This window comes from Lissotriton helveticus, chromosome 9 (genome assembly GCF_964261635.1).
Source record: "Lissotriton helveticus chromosome 9, aLisHel1.1, whole genome shotgun sequence".
Lineage (NCBI taxonomy): Eukaryota > Metazoa > Chordata > Amphibia > Caudata > Salamandridae > Lissotriton > Lissotriton helveticus.
In genome coordinates, this window is record NC_136070.1 from 1,217,456,831 (window position 1) to 1,217,479,033 (window position 22,203).

The 22,203-nt window shown below is 45.9% G+C and overlaps 1 protein-coding gene across 1 annotated transcript in view; it reads left to right on the forward strand.

Annotated features, from left to right (window-relative positions):
- Positions 1–22,203, forward strand: part of IFT122 (intraflagellar transport 122) — a 402,329-nt gene that overhangs the window by 202,413 nt on the left and 177,713 nt on the right. Inside the window, exons 18-19 of the mRNA XM_078661691.1 lie at positions 4,330–4,496; positions 20,931–21,102. Coding sequence (XP_078517817.1) covers positions 4,330–4,496; positions 20,931–21,102 — 339 coding nt within the window. The remainder of the gene's footprint in view (positions 1–4,329; positions 4,497–20,930; positions 21,103–22,203) is intronic.

The following is a 22,203-nucleotide window of genomic DNA, read 5'->3' on the forward strand; positions in this document are numbered from 1 at the left end:
CCTGATGGTCTCGCCTCACCCTCGTAGGGAGGTCTCGGGGAAAAATCGCTTTCACAGGAGTATCTTGCTTCTCCACTAGCTGGTATACTTGGATAGATATCTCTGGTATCTACAGGACCTAAGCTCTCGGTATAAGGAGGTATGGGGCAACCCCCTCCTGCACTGGCCGATCGGGCCTCATCCTGAAGATGAAGTCTTCGGGAATTATCCCCCTCACTGGAAGGTCTATTTCTTTCATTATAAGGAGGCGGACTTCTCATAAACAGGTCATCTAATAATTCATCATCCGACTCTCCAATAGGTACCCAATGTTTGCACTTTTCTGTTTTCTTCTCCCCCCCAGGAGGACCACATGCTGGCAACATGGGAAACAGTCCTTCTACAATCATATTCTGTCTCCACTGTTTCATCTTTTTGGCTCGGGCTTCCAGCTTCAATTTTGGATAAAATTTGGTTAACCCTTTATCCATTCGGGGCTTATCTCTCTCAAAAGCCTCAATCTCCCATTCCTCTAGTGCTTCATACTGTGTTAACCTAGGTCTGGGATGTAAGTCATTCATTCGGGTTCTCAGATTGAATAGAATCCTACTGTTAAAGGTACCCTCTAACGGAAAAGCCAATACTCCGTCATCTTTCGTGTATTCCGCCCAATTCTCCAACCATACACATGTGTTGTACCCTTTATCGAACATCATGAAAGATGCGGGAGTGTTGGGTGGCGGTATGACAACACCTTCTCTAGTTTTAATCGGTTTGTCTCTTTTGAAATAATTTTTCACTTTGTTTACAAGAGACACTTTTCTCTTATTTCCGTACATAATGTCGTTTTTAACGCCTTTCCACTGATCGTTCTCAAATCCCATATGCCGTGGATCAGGTCTGGTATGCGGTCTATACGAATGCCACATACGATTTTTACGAGTGACTTTGTTTACAAAACCACTTCCAATCCAAGTGCGTCTATTAATTTCGTGCGGCCAATGAAATGCACAAATTCAAATAATTTCAACCAATGGGTGCGCGGCCTTTTCGTGAGACAGTTCTCACGCTCCGGCGCTCACCCCTCCTTTACAATTCCAGCTCCGCTACAAACCCGCTGTGACTACCAATCCCAGCGCGGCACAGAGTGACGTCAGAGCAGCTTCGTGCCTGACTCCCTCCTTTACAAGGTAACGGAAACTTTCTTTCTTTCTAAAGTGCTAGTGTTCGGTTATTTAACAACGAATACACATTCGCCACTGTGCTCAAGTGTCTAGACAGGAAAGAGTTTTGTTTCACTGCAAGTAAACTACTTCCATTTACTTTTCACACTCTACGGGTAGATCTCTTCCGCCTACCCTTCACACTAGCATTGGGGCACCTGCTACTTCCCTAGACTCATCCACTTTTCCGGGATATATCCAAGTCTAAAGTTTCACCAGCGAGCCCTTTTTGCTTTCACTCAAGCTCCGATGAACCTGCTACTTTTCCGGTGTGACCCTCACTAGGTTATGCCACAATAGGAATTTTGCCAATGAACCTCGTTACTAACATTTATTCAATCATACATTCAGAAAAAAACCCTAGTTAGTGCTTCCAGTTCTGCCTAACCTGCACCAACTTTCCTTGAAAGCCAGTGACCTCAAAGCAAGTGGATTCTATTCACCACTCGCTATTCAATTCCCCGGGGATTTCCGACAACATAGATAGCGTTTTACATACGAATGGATTAGCACATATAACAGTATAATAACAAGAACAACGATTTTAAAACATTTCATAATTTTTCAAAGCAAACACTTCAAGTGAGTGATCAAATCACTCGAATTTTCTACTCTCATTAGCAGCATCCAACTTAGTTAATCTTAACTAGTCCTACCTAGCCTTTAGCTATTCCCTAACCATCCTCGATGCTACCAGAAAATTACTGATAGAGATCGCAGGTCACCCGACCAATACTTCACCACTTAGGTTTCGGGCCCATATATTTCATTTCACCATATACATTGATCAGATGACCATACAATCTACTACCAATAATTGTGAGTCCCTTCCTGCTATTTCTAGTGTACCCGACTTACCATCCACCGATACGGGTACCTATGACCACGATGGGTCAGGGAGCTAGCTGTAAAAGGAAAGGCAGTAAAAATACAAAACCCAACATAAAAATGATTTCAATGTATTATCAAATGACCACGGACAACTGGGAAGTTTTAAGATTCTTTATCTAAATTCAGTTTGGAAAATCATAACGTTTACAGAAAAACTCAGTCAATAATCAGAAATTTACTATGGAAACAGTTTTAATGAATATGAATGGGAAATTAGGAATCCTAAAAGCTATAGTAAGGGTGTAATGTGAAACACGATATAACTCTAGTAAAGTACTTCAGTTACCACATCAGGAAATTGCAAACTGCAATGTAGAAAATGATTTCTAAAAGGTAGGGTAACATAGGAACACGCTATGAAAGTAAATGCAAATAACTTTATGATATGCAATGGTTGCGGAAAAGCATGGAAAATTATCATATGCAAAGGTATGTCTTTATTGAAGCAAAGACGGAAAAATAGAAAGGTGCAGTTCAGAGTTTTCAGCAAGATATTTACCTAGACTGGTGTGAAAACCAACCCTGGCCACGGGTCAGTTAAGGACAGGAAATACCCCAAGGAATAGCAGTCATCAATGGGACAGCAGGTGCAGAAGGGACACCTCAGGACAGGAAACCCAGATTAGGATCAGGACAGGACCACCAGGATACGACCAGCACCCGCAGTTCGGAAGCAACGCCTGCGCTCCACCCTCTCTGCAGTTATCAGTCAGAACCCCGATTGGGTTAACGAACTCCCCAGCAAAGTGCTCCGCCAGCACTTAAGGTTTAGTAAACCTTAGTCTATGGTCAAATTCGGACAGAGTGCTCCGCAGCGCTCTGTATATTCAGTCACCTATTGAGTGCGTTGGGTCAGTGACAGGTCAGCTATTCGGACAAGTCGGACAATTTCTCTAGCTAAACCTAGGCTAGATATACTCTTTTGGGTCAGTGTACCACCCCCCAAATGTTGCAAAGTGTCAGAATCCCCAATTTCGATTGGTCCTAAGGTAGGATTTGGTTAACACACCAATCAGAACAGACTATTGTAAGACTTATTTTGCATGTTAAGGTACCGCCTAGCAAGATTGGGGTTCCCATGAGAAGTCGCACGGAATACAATAGGAAAAAATGTCATTGTATCAGTTTGAGGACAGTTTACTCCAACTTGCTGGGTCAGAGGTGGCGTTCACATGAGCATCTTGACTGTGGCTGCCAGCTGGCTGAGTTCCACCGTTCAAGGCTACGGCTGCCTGGGCTGCGCGGTCATGCGCAGAAAGGACCCTCAAGATGGCTCCCGACCCAGTTGGACCCCCCGTTTACCATGGTACATGAAAAGCAAGCGAAAACAAATTAAAACATAGAAATAAATGAATAAACTACATAACATGAGTGTGTACTTGTGAATTATCATTATAAAATATACTATGCAATTATTTATTAGTGCAACAGACAGAATCACAAAAGCAACGGTGCAAGCTTCACCTCGCTATTAGAAAGCGCGGCCATTTTATTGGCTGTTACGCATGCGCACCCTTTCCCTCCAAATGTGACTGCCTCGTGTCACATGATTATGCCTAACGCATGCGCAGAATAAAATTTCGAGCAGCTTCCATATTTTAAAGACAAGGGTTATTCGTATTAGTGAAACACATAGGCAAGCATCACTATGATACACACGCACATTAAAAATACATAAATTTAGTAAAACAAACAATTGGAATTACGGGATTATAACAAATTTTCGAGGTTCTTGACTCGAGCAAGTCGCGATGCGAAATCTTGCTCTATCACCATTGCTGAAGATGTCACTCTCTAGAGTCTAGAATTGGTTAAGAAGCACGAGACACTTTGACGCGGGACCTTAGGGAGGGGACATCAGTATGTGGAATTGGGTAGCTGGGGGGTGTGAGAAGGAAGTTGTGTTGTCTGCACCAGGGTGGAGCCAGGGCTATCTGAGCAGGTCAGATAGCCCTGGCAACAAGGCGACAAGTTCTGTAGCCGAGCCTTTCCAGGGGAGTATGTGCCTCATGCAGTGTGCATATTTTTGAGATGAGCTCATGGTGCAGGTGGAAGGCAAACATCTGTCTTTGCGATATCCCATGAGCTATGCAGTAAAACACTGCAGTGCTGAGGCAGTGGTATTGTCCGTCATCATGAACCTAGCATCTTTCTGTCTGCGAAATGGTACAATGATAGACTACAGGCAATCGGAAGCACTGAGCACTCAATGCTGTTGTGTTATTTCCTTCCTCAGGAGTTCCTCAAGTCTGGAGACCCCAAGGATACAAAGATGCTGATCACCAAGCAGGCTGACTGGGCTAAGAACATAAAGGAGCCAAAGGCTGCGGCAGAGATGTACTTGTCTGCTGGGGAGCACATGAAAGCCATCGAGCTCAGCGGTGACCATGGATGGGTCGATATGTACGTATACCTTTGTAATGTATGTGATCTCAAATGTGTTCACATGTCATCCCCTAGTCTGTAAAGGCCCTCGCCTGCTAAACAAACTCTGAGGCAGATCTCAAAGCACTTGGGGCTTGTGCCACAAAACAACATCTGAAATCTGCACCTGTAGTTTTATAATTTGGCATGGGTGCAGATTTCTGGAGATAGGGAATTCACCAAGCTTTCCCAGAATATGCGGAGAAAACCTGTGGATCCCCAATTAAAACTATGTGGAGAACTTTTCTCATGCCCTATAGGCTATAGCACATAGTTTGCATTTATGCATGTGTAAGTCCATTTGAATTTGTGGAATTGCACTTTTTAAAAATATTATCCATGAGGATAAATATGTTCCCCAGTATCCTTATCTGATTTAAGTCTAGTGCCATTTTAAGGCCATTTCCCACCATGTAGTAAGGTTTACTCAAACATAATATCACAACAGTGTTGCAAATTAATTTACTAGTGCAAATTCAAGTTTAGTGAATTCCTTGCTCCTGAAAAGTGTGAATTAGGCCCTTAGACTCATGCAGGGTGCCTTGCTATGGATAGAGATGTGGTTTGAGAAGCTGAGCACAGTAAATGTTGCCCATGGTTAGGCATTTGGTGGTGGTTCATTGTCTTCACAATCCGCTCTATACTCTGACTTACAAATTAATACTTAATATTGAGGGCTTACAACTATCTTTGGTAACATTTGCATACAGAGCACAATTGGAATTTAAAATGAAAGCTTAGTAGCACAAGCTACATACAAGCATTAGGTCTCACCTTTCGGAATTATTGGCTTTGCTAACGATTTTGGTAATGCAGAATATCATCGCCAAAGCTATGGCGCATGGCTAGTGAATATTAAAATATCTTTTGCTGCCTCCGCCCATGTAATTTTGTAGACGTGCTAACCAGGCATGGGAGGCCTACAAAGGATGCATCTTAATTTTTTCCCTCCTTAGTTACCACCCTGCATTGGATCGGTAACTAAGGCTGTACTCACTTTACCCACTGTAAGATCACAATGTTTCGCAACAAATAGCACATGCGGTCTATTAGGATAGACTTTAAAAAATGGACAGCCGGGGTTGGCTAGCTAACTAGATTTAAATGTTTTGACTGGGTCCAAGTAGACAGTCTGTATGGTCTTAACATATGGAACCTTTAAACTAATAAGAATAAAGCAATTTGTTAGATCCTTTCTGATTGGATGCTAGCAGACATTCAAAACAGCTGCATGTGAACTGCCCTCAAATCCCGAAGTCTGGTCATTTTTCAGTGTTCCATGGAGCATTCGGACTTAGCTACTAAAGTTTTCCACATTTTAACCCATTTACTCCGATGCGTGACTGTGAAAATTACACCTTGTGCATATCACAGGCAAAGAAAGTGCACCCAACTTTATTTACGTATAGAAGTATATGGGTATTTCTGTAGAACTTTCTGGCTTGGTAACAATTGGGGAACTGTTCATAACATGTATAGATCTTGAATCACGGTAACCCTGCTATTCATAGTGTGGAGGAGAAAAAAAGTTCTACGCTGAGATGGTGCAGTCAGAATTACAAGATACTTTGATTAAGGACATATACAGGGTTGGATTTTCAGGGGTTATTACAGGTCAGGAAAGGGAAAGGTGACTGTGTTGCAATAACATACCTGCCAACACACACTATGCTGCATTGTGGCACGCGATATCATCTCTATTCAAACGGTCTCCCAATGTGGAACCAATATCACATTTATATAGAACGCGTATCTTTATCCGAAGGTGTCAGAGCGCTGTACTGTAGAACCAGTATCATTACATAAGGACTTTCGAGTAAATGAATTACATAACACATGCAAAACAGATACATGCATCTAAACAGAAAAAGAAAATGCTACAATGGTGTGTACAAGAGATTTGTAATTTAAACTAACAGCGTAGACATAATCTGCCACATTAGCAGGAAGTCAGCACTGGGAGTATGGAAATAGCATATTCAAATTATATAGCATTATATTAAGATATTGACAATATTATAATAAACCAGAGTACCGGTTAATGGTGCCTGTGTCATGTTGTTCACTGCATTGTCCTTTTTTAGGTTGAGCATTCGAGACCTCTGGTATATACTTTAGTATATACTTATATGTGTATGTACTTTGTGGGCTCCGTAGATCAGCCCTAGGACTTGTCTGCTTCCGCCTAGGGACTTTTTGTTCTGTTCAACTGCCTCTATTTAGCTGTCTTGATGGAAAACGACCAGTAGAGGTCTTTAAAATACCAGCATTGCTTTCTGTTTGTTCAACTGTCTCTATTTAACTGTCTTGATAGAAAACGACCAGTAGAGGTCATTGAAATACTAAAATCACTTTCTGCTGAAGGACTTTTTTTTCTGGCAACTGCCTCTATTTAGCTCTCTTGATAGAAAACGACAAACATAGGTCAGAAAATTACCAGAATCACTTTAGCATTCTCTAGATTCCAACCCATTGAAATTGTCTTCTACGAGCACACGTAGACAATAAGAGATCCACCTGTCCATTGCTCCCAGAAGTGCCACCTTTGAGTTGGGGTTCTGGGCGTCTGAAGTGCTTGCACGATGTGATTGTGGACAAGGTGCCAGTATATCGTTGCAATCCCACATTATATGGTAAAAGGAAGCCTCTCCATATCCAGCAGTTAGAGGGTCTCACTTTTCCATTTCCCATAGTCTAGTGGGACTAAAATAAGTCCTGTGTAGGTAATTAAATTGAATCGCCCTAAGATTTGATGGGGAGGCTAATCGTTGGGCGCAACCAGAGAGTCATAGTCATCCAGTTCCCCAAGATCACCCTCCCATGCTGTGGACACCCCACCCATCCGATCTGGAGCATTCCAAAGTAGGGACTTATTGAGCCTTGATCAATCCCTGGGCCTGAAGGCTCCAAGAATAGTTTAGTCTCCAATGGTTTGTAATGTGGAGAATTTTCCAATTTATCTTAATGAGATAATGCGTGGCATAGTTGAAGTTATTGGAAGAACTGAGATTTTTGTAGACAGAAGTCTGATTCCTGATGGATTTTTATGTAAACCAGGATCTTATTTTTCTGCTTGTCCTACAAAACCCTGTTACCGGAGCTTAAACTTTCTTAAACAATTCAGAATATTAACCTGTAACCTGTATTTTGAAGTGTGTGCTGTTGCATCTTTTGCCACTATGAGGATCCTTCTAGTCCTGACAATCAGTCATGTAATATTTCAGTTGCACAGTGTGTACTTTAGTTGGAGTGTTACACTTCCCATAGGATCAAATGCTACCATAGAGTGTGCCAAAGCGGTGTTGGTGAACTTCTAACATCATCACTTTGGCTAGAAGTCTGCAAAGCACCCGCTTGGCTCACTGTTCACTCTTTCTACAAATACTCATACATTGAAAGTAACTCTATATTGGTTGCTAAGTTTCGTCAGGCCTTGTAATTAATGAATGAATGAATTATACTCTTATAAAGCATGCTGCCACTCACAAGGATCGTCCTGGCGCTGCAAGTTTAAATCAGAAAACCCAAATAGTAGGGAAATAGCAGAAAGAGCGAATAAGGCTGGCTAGATGAGGGAGTGACCGAGTGCATTGGGGGCCAGGTGTTGAAATGCTTTTTGAAAAGGACTTCCGAGTCTGTGAAATGCAGACGAATGGGGAGCTGATGCCATGCCCTGGATCCTAGTACCGAGAAGCATTTGTCACCTCAGGTTTTAAGTCTGAAAGAGGGGGTTCTTTGAGTTGTAAAGTGCTTGAATCTGGCCGTCAAGTTTTTGGAACTGATCACTTTGAATGCTCTGAAGACAAGTAAAAGTATCTTAAAAAGCATTCTTTTATGTACCATGGCCAATGCAAAGTCTTTAGAGCAGCGGAAGCAGAACTTCGTCTAGGGAGTTTCAGCACAAGTCTGGCTAACACATGTTACACCATCTGAAGTTTGTGAAGTATATATTTTGAGGATCCTGCATATAAACTGTTACAGTAATCAAGTCTGTAGGTAATAAGAGCAAAAGCAATTGAATGTTTTTGCTAGGTCACTTGAACATTATCATTAGTCAGCAGCCTATCTAGAGACATAGGTACTTGGAAAATATCCCATTAGTGTAGAGCGTAGGAGACTGGACGCAGGAGTAGGTACAACTAACTTACCTTAGTGACTTTTGTGGCCTAACACAAAATGATGGGGCTTCCTGCAGAATGTGATGAGGGGCCCAGAGTCTCCCATATCTTACAGATATTCATTGATCGTGGGCTGAATGGGGACCCCATTGAAGGATTGGGGCTCTCAGGAGGATTGCCTCCCGCACCTCAGGGGCTGCAGGGGCCTTTATTACGCTCCTGCTTATAACCCTGAGCCCCTGTTCTAAACAACTAGATCACCATCCCCACTCTCTCTTAACCAAGTATTGGTTTAGACAGAGGGAAACTGGCCAATAAATAGACTTCTGCAGTGTTATTAGAGCGCGGTCTAGCGTAGCAACGTGGGGTGTGTAAATGAAATAGCTTCCTGTAGTGAATCTATGTACTTGCACTACCTAAGCTCATTGTGTACATAATGTATCGAAGTAAAGGTCACATCCCTCTGTCAGTGCACCAGGCCTATAGAAAACATTACCTGCCTCCGCTTTTCTGATATCCATACTAATATTATAAAGAGAGAGCTCAAACCTTTGAGGCGGGTAATCTCAGTAACCACAGCACCAATCACAACACCCAATACAGCGTTGGAAAGGGCAGCTGTAGCAGAAGGACATAGGCTATGCAGACGGCCACCATATATATTTTTCTTTTTGCAGAGTTTTATATAGCGCGAACTTGACCCGAACTGAATCAGGTATCAGAGCGCTTTATATAGCACCAGTTACGTTACATGAGGACACACGTTCATTTTTGTTAGGCACGGGGAGATTAAGTGATTTGCCCAGAATCACAGGATGTTTGGCGTCGTTACCAAGACTCGAACCCAGATTCCGAGGTCGAGCGCCTTAGCCGTTAGGTCAACTCCTCTATACATTTAAAAGGTAAAAGAACTGTGCCAGCAAAGTAGTCCCTTGTGGGCGTGTCTGCGTTGTGCTGTGGGCGTGGGCTGGGGGCGTGACTACTGCTGGGGGCGTGTGGTACGGCCATCACATCGTGGGCGTGTGCTGGGGGCGTAACATATGCTGGGGGCGTGTGTCCGCCCTTCATGCCATGTGAGTCCTACATATAAGCGCCAATTACGTTGCTGTGCAGCATCAAGGGGCACGCTGGGGCGTGAGAAACGCTGGGGGCGTGTGCTACGTTCCGCCCTTCATGCCATGTGGGTCGTACATTAATCAGAAGATCGTCTGCTGTGGCCGTGTGCTGGGGGCGTGACAACGCATTCACCTGGAGGCCTGGTAAGTAACGTTACTGTAGCCTCTCCTGCGTGCTGTTATTGAACTCTCTCATTCAACGAAATTACACGCACCTGCTACCATTAACCAGGGCTCTAGCCGAGCTCAGGCGGCGGATCAGTACACTAATTACAAGCGCCTGATAACATCAACCAGGGCTGCAGCTGGGCCTCAAGCGGGGGGAACATGCGCCTGCTAACATCAAACAGGCCTGCATCTGGGCCTCAAGCGCGGGAACACGCAAATGAGCGTGTCTGCGGGGACAATTACTGCAGCCTCTCCTACTCGCTGTCACTCAACTCTCTCATTAAACGGATTTACCCGCGGCTGATAACTCTCTCATTCAACGACATTACATGTGCCTACTAACATCAACCAGGGCTGTAGCCGGGCTCAGGCGGCGGATCACTACACCAATTACACGCGCCTGCTAACATCAACCAGGGCTGCAGCTGGGCCTTCTCCGTCCCTATTCTAATGAAACAAAAATTGTTGTCTACCGCGTGATTTTAAATACACACATTACACACATTCTATTTCATACCTGGACAACGTTGGGGTGGGCTGCTAGTATTGCATAAACAGCTGTACCCTATGTGCAAGGATTCAAAGCCTCATGTAACAGCAGCAGTACAACCTGCACAGTGTGTGGATACATTGCATGGCTGCAGCAGGACCTCTTGGACTAGGTGAATGGGCATCATGTGACGTCAGAAGGTCTACTGGAAGTATGCTGTCCTCTAGCTTCAGTTTATTTACCTGCTAGCCCGAAACCTGGGCCTGTTTTTACTCTTTCCGGAGTTAGTGTTATGATGAGCAAGACACAGAAGTGCAGGAGCAGTTTCCAGGCAATACGTGTGGGTCGCTGCTGCTTGCCGGGAGTTTGGCTGCTTTGTAAGTGGACGCCTACGCTGCAGTCATCACATTAGAAAGCAGCTCCGCCATGGACCAGTACGAACCCTGTGGTAACGAGGTGAAAAAGTGCCAGCTCTGAGTGACTCTAGCTGATGAGATTAGGGAAGTCTTGGACAGCGATGAAGCCATTGGATATCCAGACCCGAGGCGAACCAATTGGATGTCCAGAGACACGAGGCGAAGCCATTGGATAGCCAGAGACCAACCAACAGTGGGGATGAGATGATGCTTAAGAAACGCGGTTTTTGGAGAGCTCCTGGGCGGCCCATAGAAGAGCTCCCAGCTCAATCAGGGTTCCGGGCTGCCTACAGCACCGAGACTGCTCTGGTGGAGGTGTCGGAGGCGATTCGGGAGTGCCTTGATGGTGGCGGCAGAGCGGTTCTGATTTTACTAGACCTCTCTACCGCCTTCGATACGGTGTCCCATGGGCTTCTCCTTACCAGACTGTCTGCCATCGGCATTGCTGGACCGGCTCTTGACTGGCTGACGTCATTTTTGAATGAGAGGACGCAACAGGTCTGGATGCCACCGCATGCCTCTCTCCCTAGGAAACTTACTACTGGAGTTCCGCAGGGGTCTACCCTAAGTCCCTTGCTTTGTAATGTTTACCTGACTCCTCTGATCTACCTGGCCGAACATCTGGGAGCAAAAATTATGGCTTACGCCTATGATACGCAACTTTTGTTCACCTGGCCAGGGGGCAACTTGGATACATCGGCAGTGCAGCACTGCCTCACTTCGGTCTTTCGTTGGCTAGCACTTGCTCATCTCAAGTGCAACAAAGAGAAGTCCGAGGTTCTTTTTTATGGATCCTTCCCCGACAACTTTAAAGACCTTCTATGGCCACTGGACATTCCTTGCCCCAAGTCCATGGGTGGCCCAGCTAAGAATTTGGGGGTCGGGTTAGGAAGTGACCTGAAGTTTGAGGACCATATTAAGAGACTTGCGGGTGTTTGTTTTGGAACTCTCTAAACCTTGCGTAAATTCTTTCCCCTTCTCCCGAGAGCGGCCAAGGAGACAGTGTCGCGTGCCCTCATTCTCTCCAGGCTTGATTATGCGAACGCCCTGTTCAGTGGCTTACCATCTTATCTGATCAAACGGCTGCAGGTGATTCAGAACGCGGCTGTGAGACTTCTGTTCAATTTGCCCAGGAGGTCTAGCATCCGCCCTTACCTGCGCAGCCTCCACTGGCTTCCGGTGGCACAGCGGATCATGTTTAAAGTATAGGTTCTTTCTTTCCGAGCGGTCCATCAGCTCGGGCCACTGTACTTGAGTAAACAGTTTTCTTTGTATGTCCCCAATCGCTGTCTCCGATCTGCTAACCAATGCAGGATGGTTATGCCCAGATTTAAGCTCACTAGGCTGGGTGGCCAGGCTATCTCCGTGAAGGCTGCCAGAGCCTGGAATGCACTTCCTTTCCACCTCCGTGCAGCCCAGTCTATTACCTGTTTCAAGAAAGGTCTAAAAACCCATTTTTTCAATGTGACCTCTTAATCTTGCTGAATTCCCCTTCCCCTCTCTTCCCATCTGCTCACTGCTCATCTCTCCCTCGCGCCAGGATGCTAGTTAGTAACAGAGCGCGTTATAAAACAATTTATAACATATAACATAACTTATAACATAACAGAGACCAGTTTGTTAACGGGAGCAGGGTTCCGAATCCGAATCCTGAGGCATCCTAGAAGCATCTAGTAGCAGGATGCTACTAGGTTGTGGGATTAAGTGTGATCACTTCGAAAATTCCATGTGTGGCACAGACTTGTTTACAGACGTTTAGAGTGAGCTGCATCACCAGTATCATTTTCAGGTCGAGGACCGTAGGCTGCGCTTGCGCAGTCTCGGTCAGAGATTTTTAGGTCGAGGACCGTAGGCTGCGCTTGCGCAGTCTCGTCAGAGATTTAATGATTCTTAGTATGGGGGCTTGAACCCGCCCCTCTTCTCCATTGGCTGGCTTCCTAAACGGAGGCCAGCCATTGGAAGAGAGGGGCGTCACTCGGTTCAAGCCCCGTCTTTTTCAGATTCGGGGGCTTGTTTTTCTCTTCTTTCTTGTTTTCGTTCTCTCCTCTTCCCATTGGCTGGAATTTTACCTTCCAGCCAATTGGAAAAGGAGAGAAAGAAAACCACGCCCCCGAATCGGAAAATGACCGTGCTTTCTCTGAGGCATTTCTTCCTCGCCTCGGAGAAACATGGTCGTACTGCTTAGTTTCGTGCTGCTCTCACAGAGATTCTCCCTCCATACCAGCTGCTGCTACCATACTCCACCGCAGGCCCTTTGTGCTCCTCAGCTCCTGCTCAGGGCTTCCCGGATTCTTGCCCTTGGGACTTCAGCTTCTGCCATCTGTGTGTGGCCAGGAGCGAAGCGCGGCGGCCGCCATTGTCTCTCCGTCTCACCTAGCTGTTGCCGATTTTAATGCTTCGCCCCCTCAGGCTTCTAAGGGGTGGGGGGAGGGGCATAGTCTCGGCGCGGAACGGGCGCTCCTGCTGGCCCGACTGCCGAACCTTCTTCAGGGTCTGCCTGTGGTTGCAAGGAATTGCGGTGAAACAACGATATTATTTTTATGGTTTATATAGCGCCTAAACCCCGAAAGTGTAACTAAGCTTTAAAACCGGACAGAGTTGTGGTAGCTTGCATACGATCCAGAGCCTGTGGGTGGCCTGAACTGAAGAATGTCTCGGTGAAAGTGGGCCTGACATCAGGCCTGCCAGCACGCCCCTCCAAGGGCAGCAGCGCTCTGTGTGAAAGGCGTGCGTCTTGTGCACAGCAGGCATGTCCGGCTGCACCCCTAGGTGGGGAGGACACACCTTAGTCAGGGAGGGGCGACGGACTCCCTGTTACCGAGACAACACGGAGCAGAGTCACCAGTGAATAAAAGGTAACCAGCCTCTGCTCAAATTCAAGTCTAACTGTTTCTAGGGAGACTGGCGGCTACCTGGAAAGGCTCCCGGAACTGGTGCTCCACAGGACGCCCTCTGCCTGACTTCCTGCCCGCCACCCTGCGTTCGCGGATTGGCAGCTCGGCTGGGCACTGTGCACACCCACTCCCTGACACAATGCCTGCTGCTGTGCAGGTGTACTTTGTGTAGAGAGCATGTGCGTTGTTCACACTTACGGATTTGCTGCCTTGTGCCATGCAAGTCGTAGGTGTGAAGTAGTCGTTATCCCTCTGTCCTTTGAGCATTAACACATATGGATCAATTGTTAGAGATGTTTTTTTATGTAGGAACCTACTCCTTTTCTTAAGGGGACGATTTTTTTCATGTGAGATTGTTTACGTGTACTGATAAGGGCTATATAGTGAGGACTGGGCACTTTAACTTCCTCTGAGGAAAGTTTTTTTTTACATTTCTGGTGTTTATGGCAAGTGATCCCCTACTTTTGGCGTGCGCTCCGGCATCTCGGGGCATCCTCTGTGCGACTCTACGACCCCCGGGGTCTGCCTGCGACCAGTAGGTTCTAACCACTGCTGGTACCCCTCATGTACTTTTAATGTTAGTGGACCATGCTGAATTAATTTAGTGTGTGTATTTAGTTTTTCCCCCTCTAACAAACCTGCCCTGCTTCCCACTCACATTGGACTATTCAGTCTTGTGTTTGTTTAAACTTGCCTTCACATTTACCATGTTCCATAATTGCTGAGAATTGATTCGGTGATCTTCTTTAGTCACCCCGCACCCCCTAAGCTTTTATTTGATTTATTTTATGCGTTTTTATATAGTGCGGACTTCAGAGCGCTTCATTGGCCACTGCGCGCGTTAGCTATTCATAAATCTGACTTCCTTTCCATCCTCGTCGGGACTGTAATGCTTTTGTTGTGTTGTCGGGCCCCTATTGCCAGTTGTGTGCAGTCGAACTTTCCTTCAGTTAGTTGCTGCGCGGAGCTGTGCGCGATGCGGGGAATGTGCTGCCTGGGGATACAGGAAATGAGGCCAGAAGTTGCAAGGCATGGGAGTTTAGCTCCGCCCTCGAGGCTCTGCGGACAGTGCACGGCGAGGATTGTTTTAGCATGTGTTGTGTACATTAGGCTACAGCAGGCATAGCGCCGCAGTCTACTGGTGGGGAGCTTCTTGTGACACAATAACGCCGGGTGAGTGACCTATGGATGTACACGTCGTCTAGCTGGATGTTCAAGATGGCCGGTGAGTGGTCCCACTGCTAAGAGTCCGGCTTTCCCATAACCTGACAGGGGCTCACACCGGCCGAGGCGACTGAGGTATTTTGGGAGCATGGGTTAGAAAGGGACAGTGCGGGCTTTAACCTCTGTTAATTGCATGCCATTTGGACAGACAGTCCAGATCTGCGTTGGTTGTCCAGGGAAGAGACTTACATTGCTCCAGCAACATTAAGTGCACAAGAATGTTGCACACAGGACAGTGGCAATCAACAGCCTGAGAAGAAACAGTTCTTGGGGGTGGAGGCAACCGTAATATCACAAGAAAGGGACATGCACGACTGTAACCGGTTGTAACAGTATGAGCCACGGCAGCTATTATTGTAAACGGGTTCAGTAGCTCGAGAAAGAGGCAGGCATATCTGCAGCAGCTTTAATAGTCCGTTTAGATGAGCAGATGGGTATTTAGTGGCACAAGTAGAGAACAGCACACCAAAGCCCCGGGAGGTAGAAGAAAGCGTTTTTGGACTGGGAAAAACTCCTGTATGCTGAGATAAAAATAAATTCCAGGTGGGTGAAAAAGTAATCTCTAAGTGCGAAGATAACATTCGCCTGGTCTGGTTAAAGGGGCGCAGCATTGATCATACTTAAAAGCAAAGGTAGCAATTGTTTCAAGTGTTTTGGTTTGAAATGGCTGTTTGAATGAGTAAGACTTACATTTTTTAAAAATCCCAAATAAATCTGCTTCCTTAGTTTAGTGATACCGGGTTGCATGGTTTAGGGTCTGCAACTGAAAGGCTTGTCACTTTCGTTGTTGCGTTCTCGTGTTATTGTGTGTATCTTGTCTTATGTTTGCACATATGTATGCGTGGTTTGAATTTCTTTTATGCAAAAATGTGCACGTGCATTTTACATTTAACGCTTCTAAAGGCATTTCAGAAAACTGTTTCGATTGCTGTTTATTTTTGATTTGTTCTTTTATATTGTGACTTCAAATGTGTTGGAACATTTATTTCAGACAGTTGTTTCAGTTCGAATCTATGATCAATGTTTCCAATGAGGGCACATGCTACATATTTTCAAGGAAATTACTATGCCATTTTACAACTTTTTTGTGGTCCAAATCTATTCAGTAGCAGAGGGCTTTACATATGTCCAAATTACATGAAAGATACAGAAAAAGGTCATATGTACTGAATATAGACTTGCTTGAACTGCGAAACATCCAACGTGTACAGAATATACAAAAAAGGTCCAAAGATAGCGAAGCCCACCAAAAATGAAAATCTTTTGGTCTTGAAAGTTTATTGTTGTAGAAAGAAATGTTCTGTGGACAATGGAGGACACTCGGGAACTTAAAGCGACCCTGAGCGTAGGGCCTCCATAGGGCAAACCCACATCGGTGACCATAGAACAGCACCAAAAGCTAAGTCCCTGCTCAGTGGGGCATCGCCCTAAAGTTAACTGTTGTGCAGCACCTGCTTTAGAGATGGCTCCCGGTATGGCGCTGTGTGTGTGTGTGTGTGTGTGGCTCTGTGTGTGTGGCTCTGTGTGTGTGGCTCTGTGTGTGTGTGTGGATCTGTGTGTGTTGGGCTCTGTCTGTCTGTGTGTGTGGCTCTGTCTGTCTGTGTGTGTGGCTCTGTCTGTCTGTGTGTGTGGCTCTGTCTCTGTGTGTGTGGCTCTGTCTCTGTGTGTGTGGCTCTGTCTGTGTGTGGCTCTGTGTGTGTGTGTGTAGGTGGCTCTATGTGGGTGGCTCTGTGTGTGGGGGTGGCTCTATGTGAATGCCTCTGTGTGGGTGGCTCTGTATGTGTGTGTGGGTGGCTTTGTGTGTGTGGCTCTGTGTGGGTGCAAATGCAATAGGTCTCGGATTTGCATTAGAGATGGCTCCCGGTATGGCGCTGTGTGTGTGTGTGTGGCTCTGTGTGTGTGTGTGTGGCTCTGTGTGTGTGTGTGTGTGTGGCTCTGTGTGTGTGTGTGGCTCTGTGTGTGTGTGGCTCTGTGTGTGTGTGGCTCTGTGTGTGTGTGGCTCTGTGTGTGTGTGGCTCTGTGTGTGTGTGACTCTGTGTGTGTGTGGCTCTGTGTGTGTGTGTCTCTGTGTGTGTGTGTGTGTGTGTGTGTCTGTGTGTGTCTGTGTGGCTCTGTGTGTGTTGGGCTCTGTGTGTGTTGGGCTCTGTTTGTCTGTGTGTGTGGTTCTGTCTGTGTGTGTGGCTCTGTCTGTGTGTGTGGCTCTGTCTGTGTGTGTGGCTCTGTCTGTGTGTGTGGCTCTGTCTGTGTGTGTGGCTCTGTCTGTGTGTGTGGCTCTGTCTGTGTGTGTGGCTCTGTCTGTGTGTGTGGCTCTGTCTGTCTGTGTGGCTCTGTCTGTGTGTGTGTGGCTCTGTCTGTGTGTGTGTGTGTGTGTGGCTCTGTCTGTGTGTGTGTGTGTGTGTGTGGCTCTGTCTGTGTGTGTGTGTGTGGCTCTGTCTGTGTGTGTGTGTGTGTGGCTCTGTCTGTGTGTGTGTGTGTGTGGCTCTGTCTGTCTGTGTGTGTGTGTGTGTGGGTGTGGCTCTGTCTGTCTGTGTGTGTGTGTGTGGGTGTGGCTCTGTCTGTGTGTGTGTGTGTGTGGGTGTGGCTCTGTCTGTCAGTGTGTGGGTGTGGCTCTGTCTGTGTGTGTGTGGCTCTGTATGTGTGTGTGGCTCTGTGTGGGTGCAAATGCAATAGGTCTCGCATTTGCATTAGAGATGGCTCCCGGTATGGCTCTGTGTTTGTGTGTGGCTCTGTGTTTGTGTGTGGCTCTGTGTTTGTGTGTGGCTCTGTGTTTGTGTGTGGCTCTGTGTTTGTGTGTGGCTCTGTGTTTGTGTGTGGCTCTGTGTGTGTGTGGCTCTGTGTGTGTGGATCTGTGTGTGTTGGGCTCTGTTTGTGCGTGTGGCTCTGTCTGTCTGTGCGTGTGGCTCTGTCTGTGTGTGTGGCTCTGTCGGTGTGTGGCTCTGTCTGTGTGTGTGTGTGGCTCTGTCTGTCTGTCTGTGTGTGTGGCTCTGTCTGTCTGTGTGTGTGGCTCTGTCTGTGAGTCTGTGGCTCTGTCTGTGTGTGTGGCTCTGTCTGTGTGTGTGTGTGGCTCTGTGTGTGTGTGTGGCTCTGTGTGTGTGTGTGGCTGTCTGTGTGTGTGTGTGGCTCTGTATGTGTGTGTGGGTGGCTTTGTGTGTGTGGCTCTGTGTGGGTGCAAATGCAATAGGTCTCGCATTTGCGAGCGATTAAGCTATTGGCATTGTAAATGACAATGCCATTTATTTATGTTTTAAAAACCAAAACATAAATAGAAATACTGTCATGAGAAATTCCAATAGCTCTAACTTTAACAATGCAGAGACCATTGCATTGTACAGCCTTCTACCGCAACCACTCTACCACTCTCTCCACCAACACTCTACCACTCTCTCTGCCACCACTCTATCCGCCACCTCTATCCGCCACCACCCTATCTGCCACCACCCTATCCACCACTCTATGCACCACCACCCTATCCACCACTCTATGCACCACCACTCTATGCACCACCACTCTATGCACCACCACTCTATGCACCACCACTCTATGCACCACCACTCTAGCGCCACCACTCTAGCACCACCACTCCAACCCCACCCTCCAACCCCACCCTCCAACCCCACCCTCCAACCCCACCCTCCTAATCCACCCTCCTAATCCACCCTCCTTATCGACCCTCCAACTCCACACTCCAACTCCACCCTCAAAATCCACCATCCAAATCCACAATCCAAGTACTACTACACCCTCCAAATCCACCCTCCAACTACACTCTCCAACTCCACCCTCCAACTCCACCCTCCAACTCACTCTACTAAATAGCATCTAATGTATAGTACTTACTGTAATACTGTACTACACACTCTGCTACACTCTCTACTACTCAACATTACTCACTCATAATTAGTCACTATACTACTCACTCTTTACTACTGAAACTAAAAATACACTTTGTATTTGTAAGGGTGTGGCTGTGCATGTAAATGTGTGTGGCTCTAGGACTCTTTACTACTCACTCTCTCACTATTTAATACTCTTTCACTTTTTACTACTCGCTCTCTAACACTCTCTTTACTAATAACTCTCTCCTACTCACTATCAACTACTCACTCTACTACTCTACTACTTACTCTGTGTGTGGGTGCTAATGCAATAGGTCTCGCATATGCAAGCGATTAAGCTATTGGCAATATAAATGACAATGCCATTTATTTATGATTTTAAAAAAACAAATGTCATGAGCAATGCCAATAGCTCTACCTTTAATAATGCCGAGACCATTGCATTGTAAATGCTTGTTTTAGGGGGGTGGGGGGTTGTGAAAGGCTGGTAACTTTGGCCTATTGCTTTGTTTTAAAGGAAAGCCCATAGAGAAGAACAAGATGGAGGCGTGCTTGTCCTTCCTTTGTTTTGTCGGTACAAAGATGAGATTGTTGCCTTCGTGATTAACTTGAGTACATTACATAAGAAGAGATTTTCCATTCTCAATATTTAGATTGGAGGCGTTGAACTGCCCCACAAAGATATTTAAAGGGACAAAATGGTAATGCTTTCAGAGATGGTGAGGATCAAAGTGACCGAGTTCATCAGTGCGGAAACGCCTTTGGAGAGTGAGGGGACTATTTTTGTTGTTATATTGTCGGAGTTCCAAGAAATGTGGAACATGAGAGAGAAAGGGAGGGAGGCGTTGCAGGCCTCAGCTGTATGTGCTCCAGCGTTGAACATCAATTAGAGGACTGCTGGGATGAAAAAGCAATTAAGTATTTGTGAGGGCAAACTCTATGAAAGGCTGTGACAGTAAAAATAAATGTGGCTCAGTAAACCATGTTAGTTGAATCGAGCCTGCCAATAAACATTCATTACTTATTTATTGATACAGTACCACGGTCAAATGCCATATTATTACCTTAATACAGCCCAACTAACTGGCTAAATCCTTTTATCTACTTCTCTTATTCTGTGTTATGGTCAATTTACTAGGAAAAGAAGTTGATCCATTTTAATGAGGCCTTTTTAATGAGATGTGGTTCTGGTTAAATCCCTTTGCTTGTAACATTCTACACATTACAGGGCGCATGGCGTAAACCACATCTGCAGATCTGCTGTTGGTGATATGCTATTTATTACCATTATAAAGGGAGGGCGAGGCACATCAGGGCGCACTTGAGGTTCCGTCCACCATGGATACAACATCAGGCTGCAGTGACTTTTGGGGTGTTCAGTACTCCCACACATTTACAAGAACCCATGAGACTTCTGAAGTCCCTTCCCTGGGCCCTGAAGTCCTGGTTTATTGAAATAAGTTAGCTAGTTGCTGCCCGCTGCGCCACATATTTTCCTCTGAGCACTGATATGTTATTCCTCCCCCCTCCCCCCCCCCCCCCAAAGTTTAATTTCAGTGAATTCTGGTGACATGGTTTGTGGAACTCCATGAAGGGGCGAGCCATTGGGCGTTGCGACTTCGCACGACTGTAACCTGTATATATACTATGTATAGGTATAGTTAAGCCTCGTTAGGGACACCAAATCTCGTCACCAAACCCTGGAGGCCAAGATCACCACCCTTCCATACCAAAAAAAGAAAGTTGACACTCCCTGTATCACCTAATGCCTAAAGTTAGGAAGAAATCTTAAAATACATACATTTTCCACACTCATAGTAAGAGTCCTGCTCCTACCCCACATGTAATAAACATTGGAAACTTCTGCTTCACTAAAAAATCCTTTCATTCTTGTGTTCACCATTGCTTAGCTTCGCTGCTTCGACCAGTGTTTTGTAGGCCAAAGGACAACCAACCTCTTCTCAGCTATGCATTCCTAAGGGCAACCGGTGCACACTGGAGCGCTTCACAGGCACACAGGTGTAAGAAGCGCTATGTATGGAATGCAACCCACCCACATCCCAGAAGTGAGCTTTAAGCCTCGCAGGGAGCATTGAAAACGCTAAATAAAAATATATAATAATCTTCTCTTTGCTTTTGTTCCCTTGCTCAGGCTGATTGATGTGGCCCGGAAGCTGGACAAGGCCGAGCGCGAGCCGCTGTCCAAGTGCGCGCATTACTTTAAGAAGCTGGGGCACCATGGGTACGCGGCCGAGACGTACATGAAGATCGGGGACATGAAAGCGCTGGTGCAGCTGCACGTGGAAACACAGCACTGGGACGAGGTGAGTGCCGTCTTCATACACTGAGTCCAAGGCAGTCATTAGTATGTGCATTCAATGCGCCTGCGCAAGGCCGTCCGGCAGATGCGAATTTAGTACGCATGCGCAAGACCCTCAAAGTATGCATTCAGTGTGCCCCGGACCGGGGTAAAAGTTAACGAAATAATTCTGTGTATTTAAAACCATAATGTCAGGCTAAAGTAAACCTATCTGTAGCAGTTGTAATGATGAGCTGTATACTGCTGGTGAATTTACATGAACTGTTCTAGATCTAGCCACAAGGTGGCGGAATAAGGCAACGCATTTGAACATGAGAGCTAGAATGCCTAAACCAATGTTTGAGTTGTTAATTGTAACAAGCTTCAGGCGCATCACAATAGTAAGTATGCCTCTAAAATATAATTTTTGTCGGTGATATTCTTCCCTTGATCAACAAATGTAGCGCCTTCTGAAAATCCACAGGGAATCCAGGCCCCTTCACCTCCCTCGCCATGTTGAGTGTATATTGGCCCTCCTCTTCAGGGGTGGCCTGCAACTCCGGATATTTACTACTGTCAGTTGTCCACACCAACCCCAAATCAACTCTGAGGCAGAGCCAGCCAAGTTTTTAGATATCCCTATTCGTCCTTCTTTTCCATTGGAACGTTTTCCATGGCTCACCATGTATACCATTGCAAAGCCAAGAATAGATTATGATTATTTTCTTCTATGAAAAAAACTCTAAACCTGTGTAAATGCATTTTGTTAAATTGTATCAAAGTAACTCGCATAATTTACACAGTACACATTTGGCGCTATCACCGGTGTGTTTTTTTCTACTGTACATAAGCGCAGGGCTTGTGTCCACTGTAAAAAGAAAAAAAAAATCACATTTGGGTAGAATTTGGTAACCTGAGCTGCACTGGACGTTTGTTTTCTCTGTTTTGGAATGGCAAAGCGACGGGCTTTTTAAACCCCTCGTGGCATCACCACAGTATGACAGTCCCGATAGTGTCAGGAATAGCACTGTGCTGAATACCCTCAGCTGCAGGGCTTTAAGTGGGAATAAAACCTGGGGGTGCTCTAAAAGGGGCGTGACAAAATTCTTAAAGGGGTGTGGCCTAT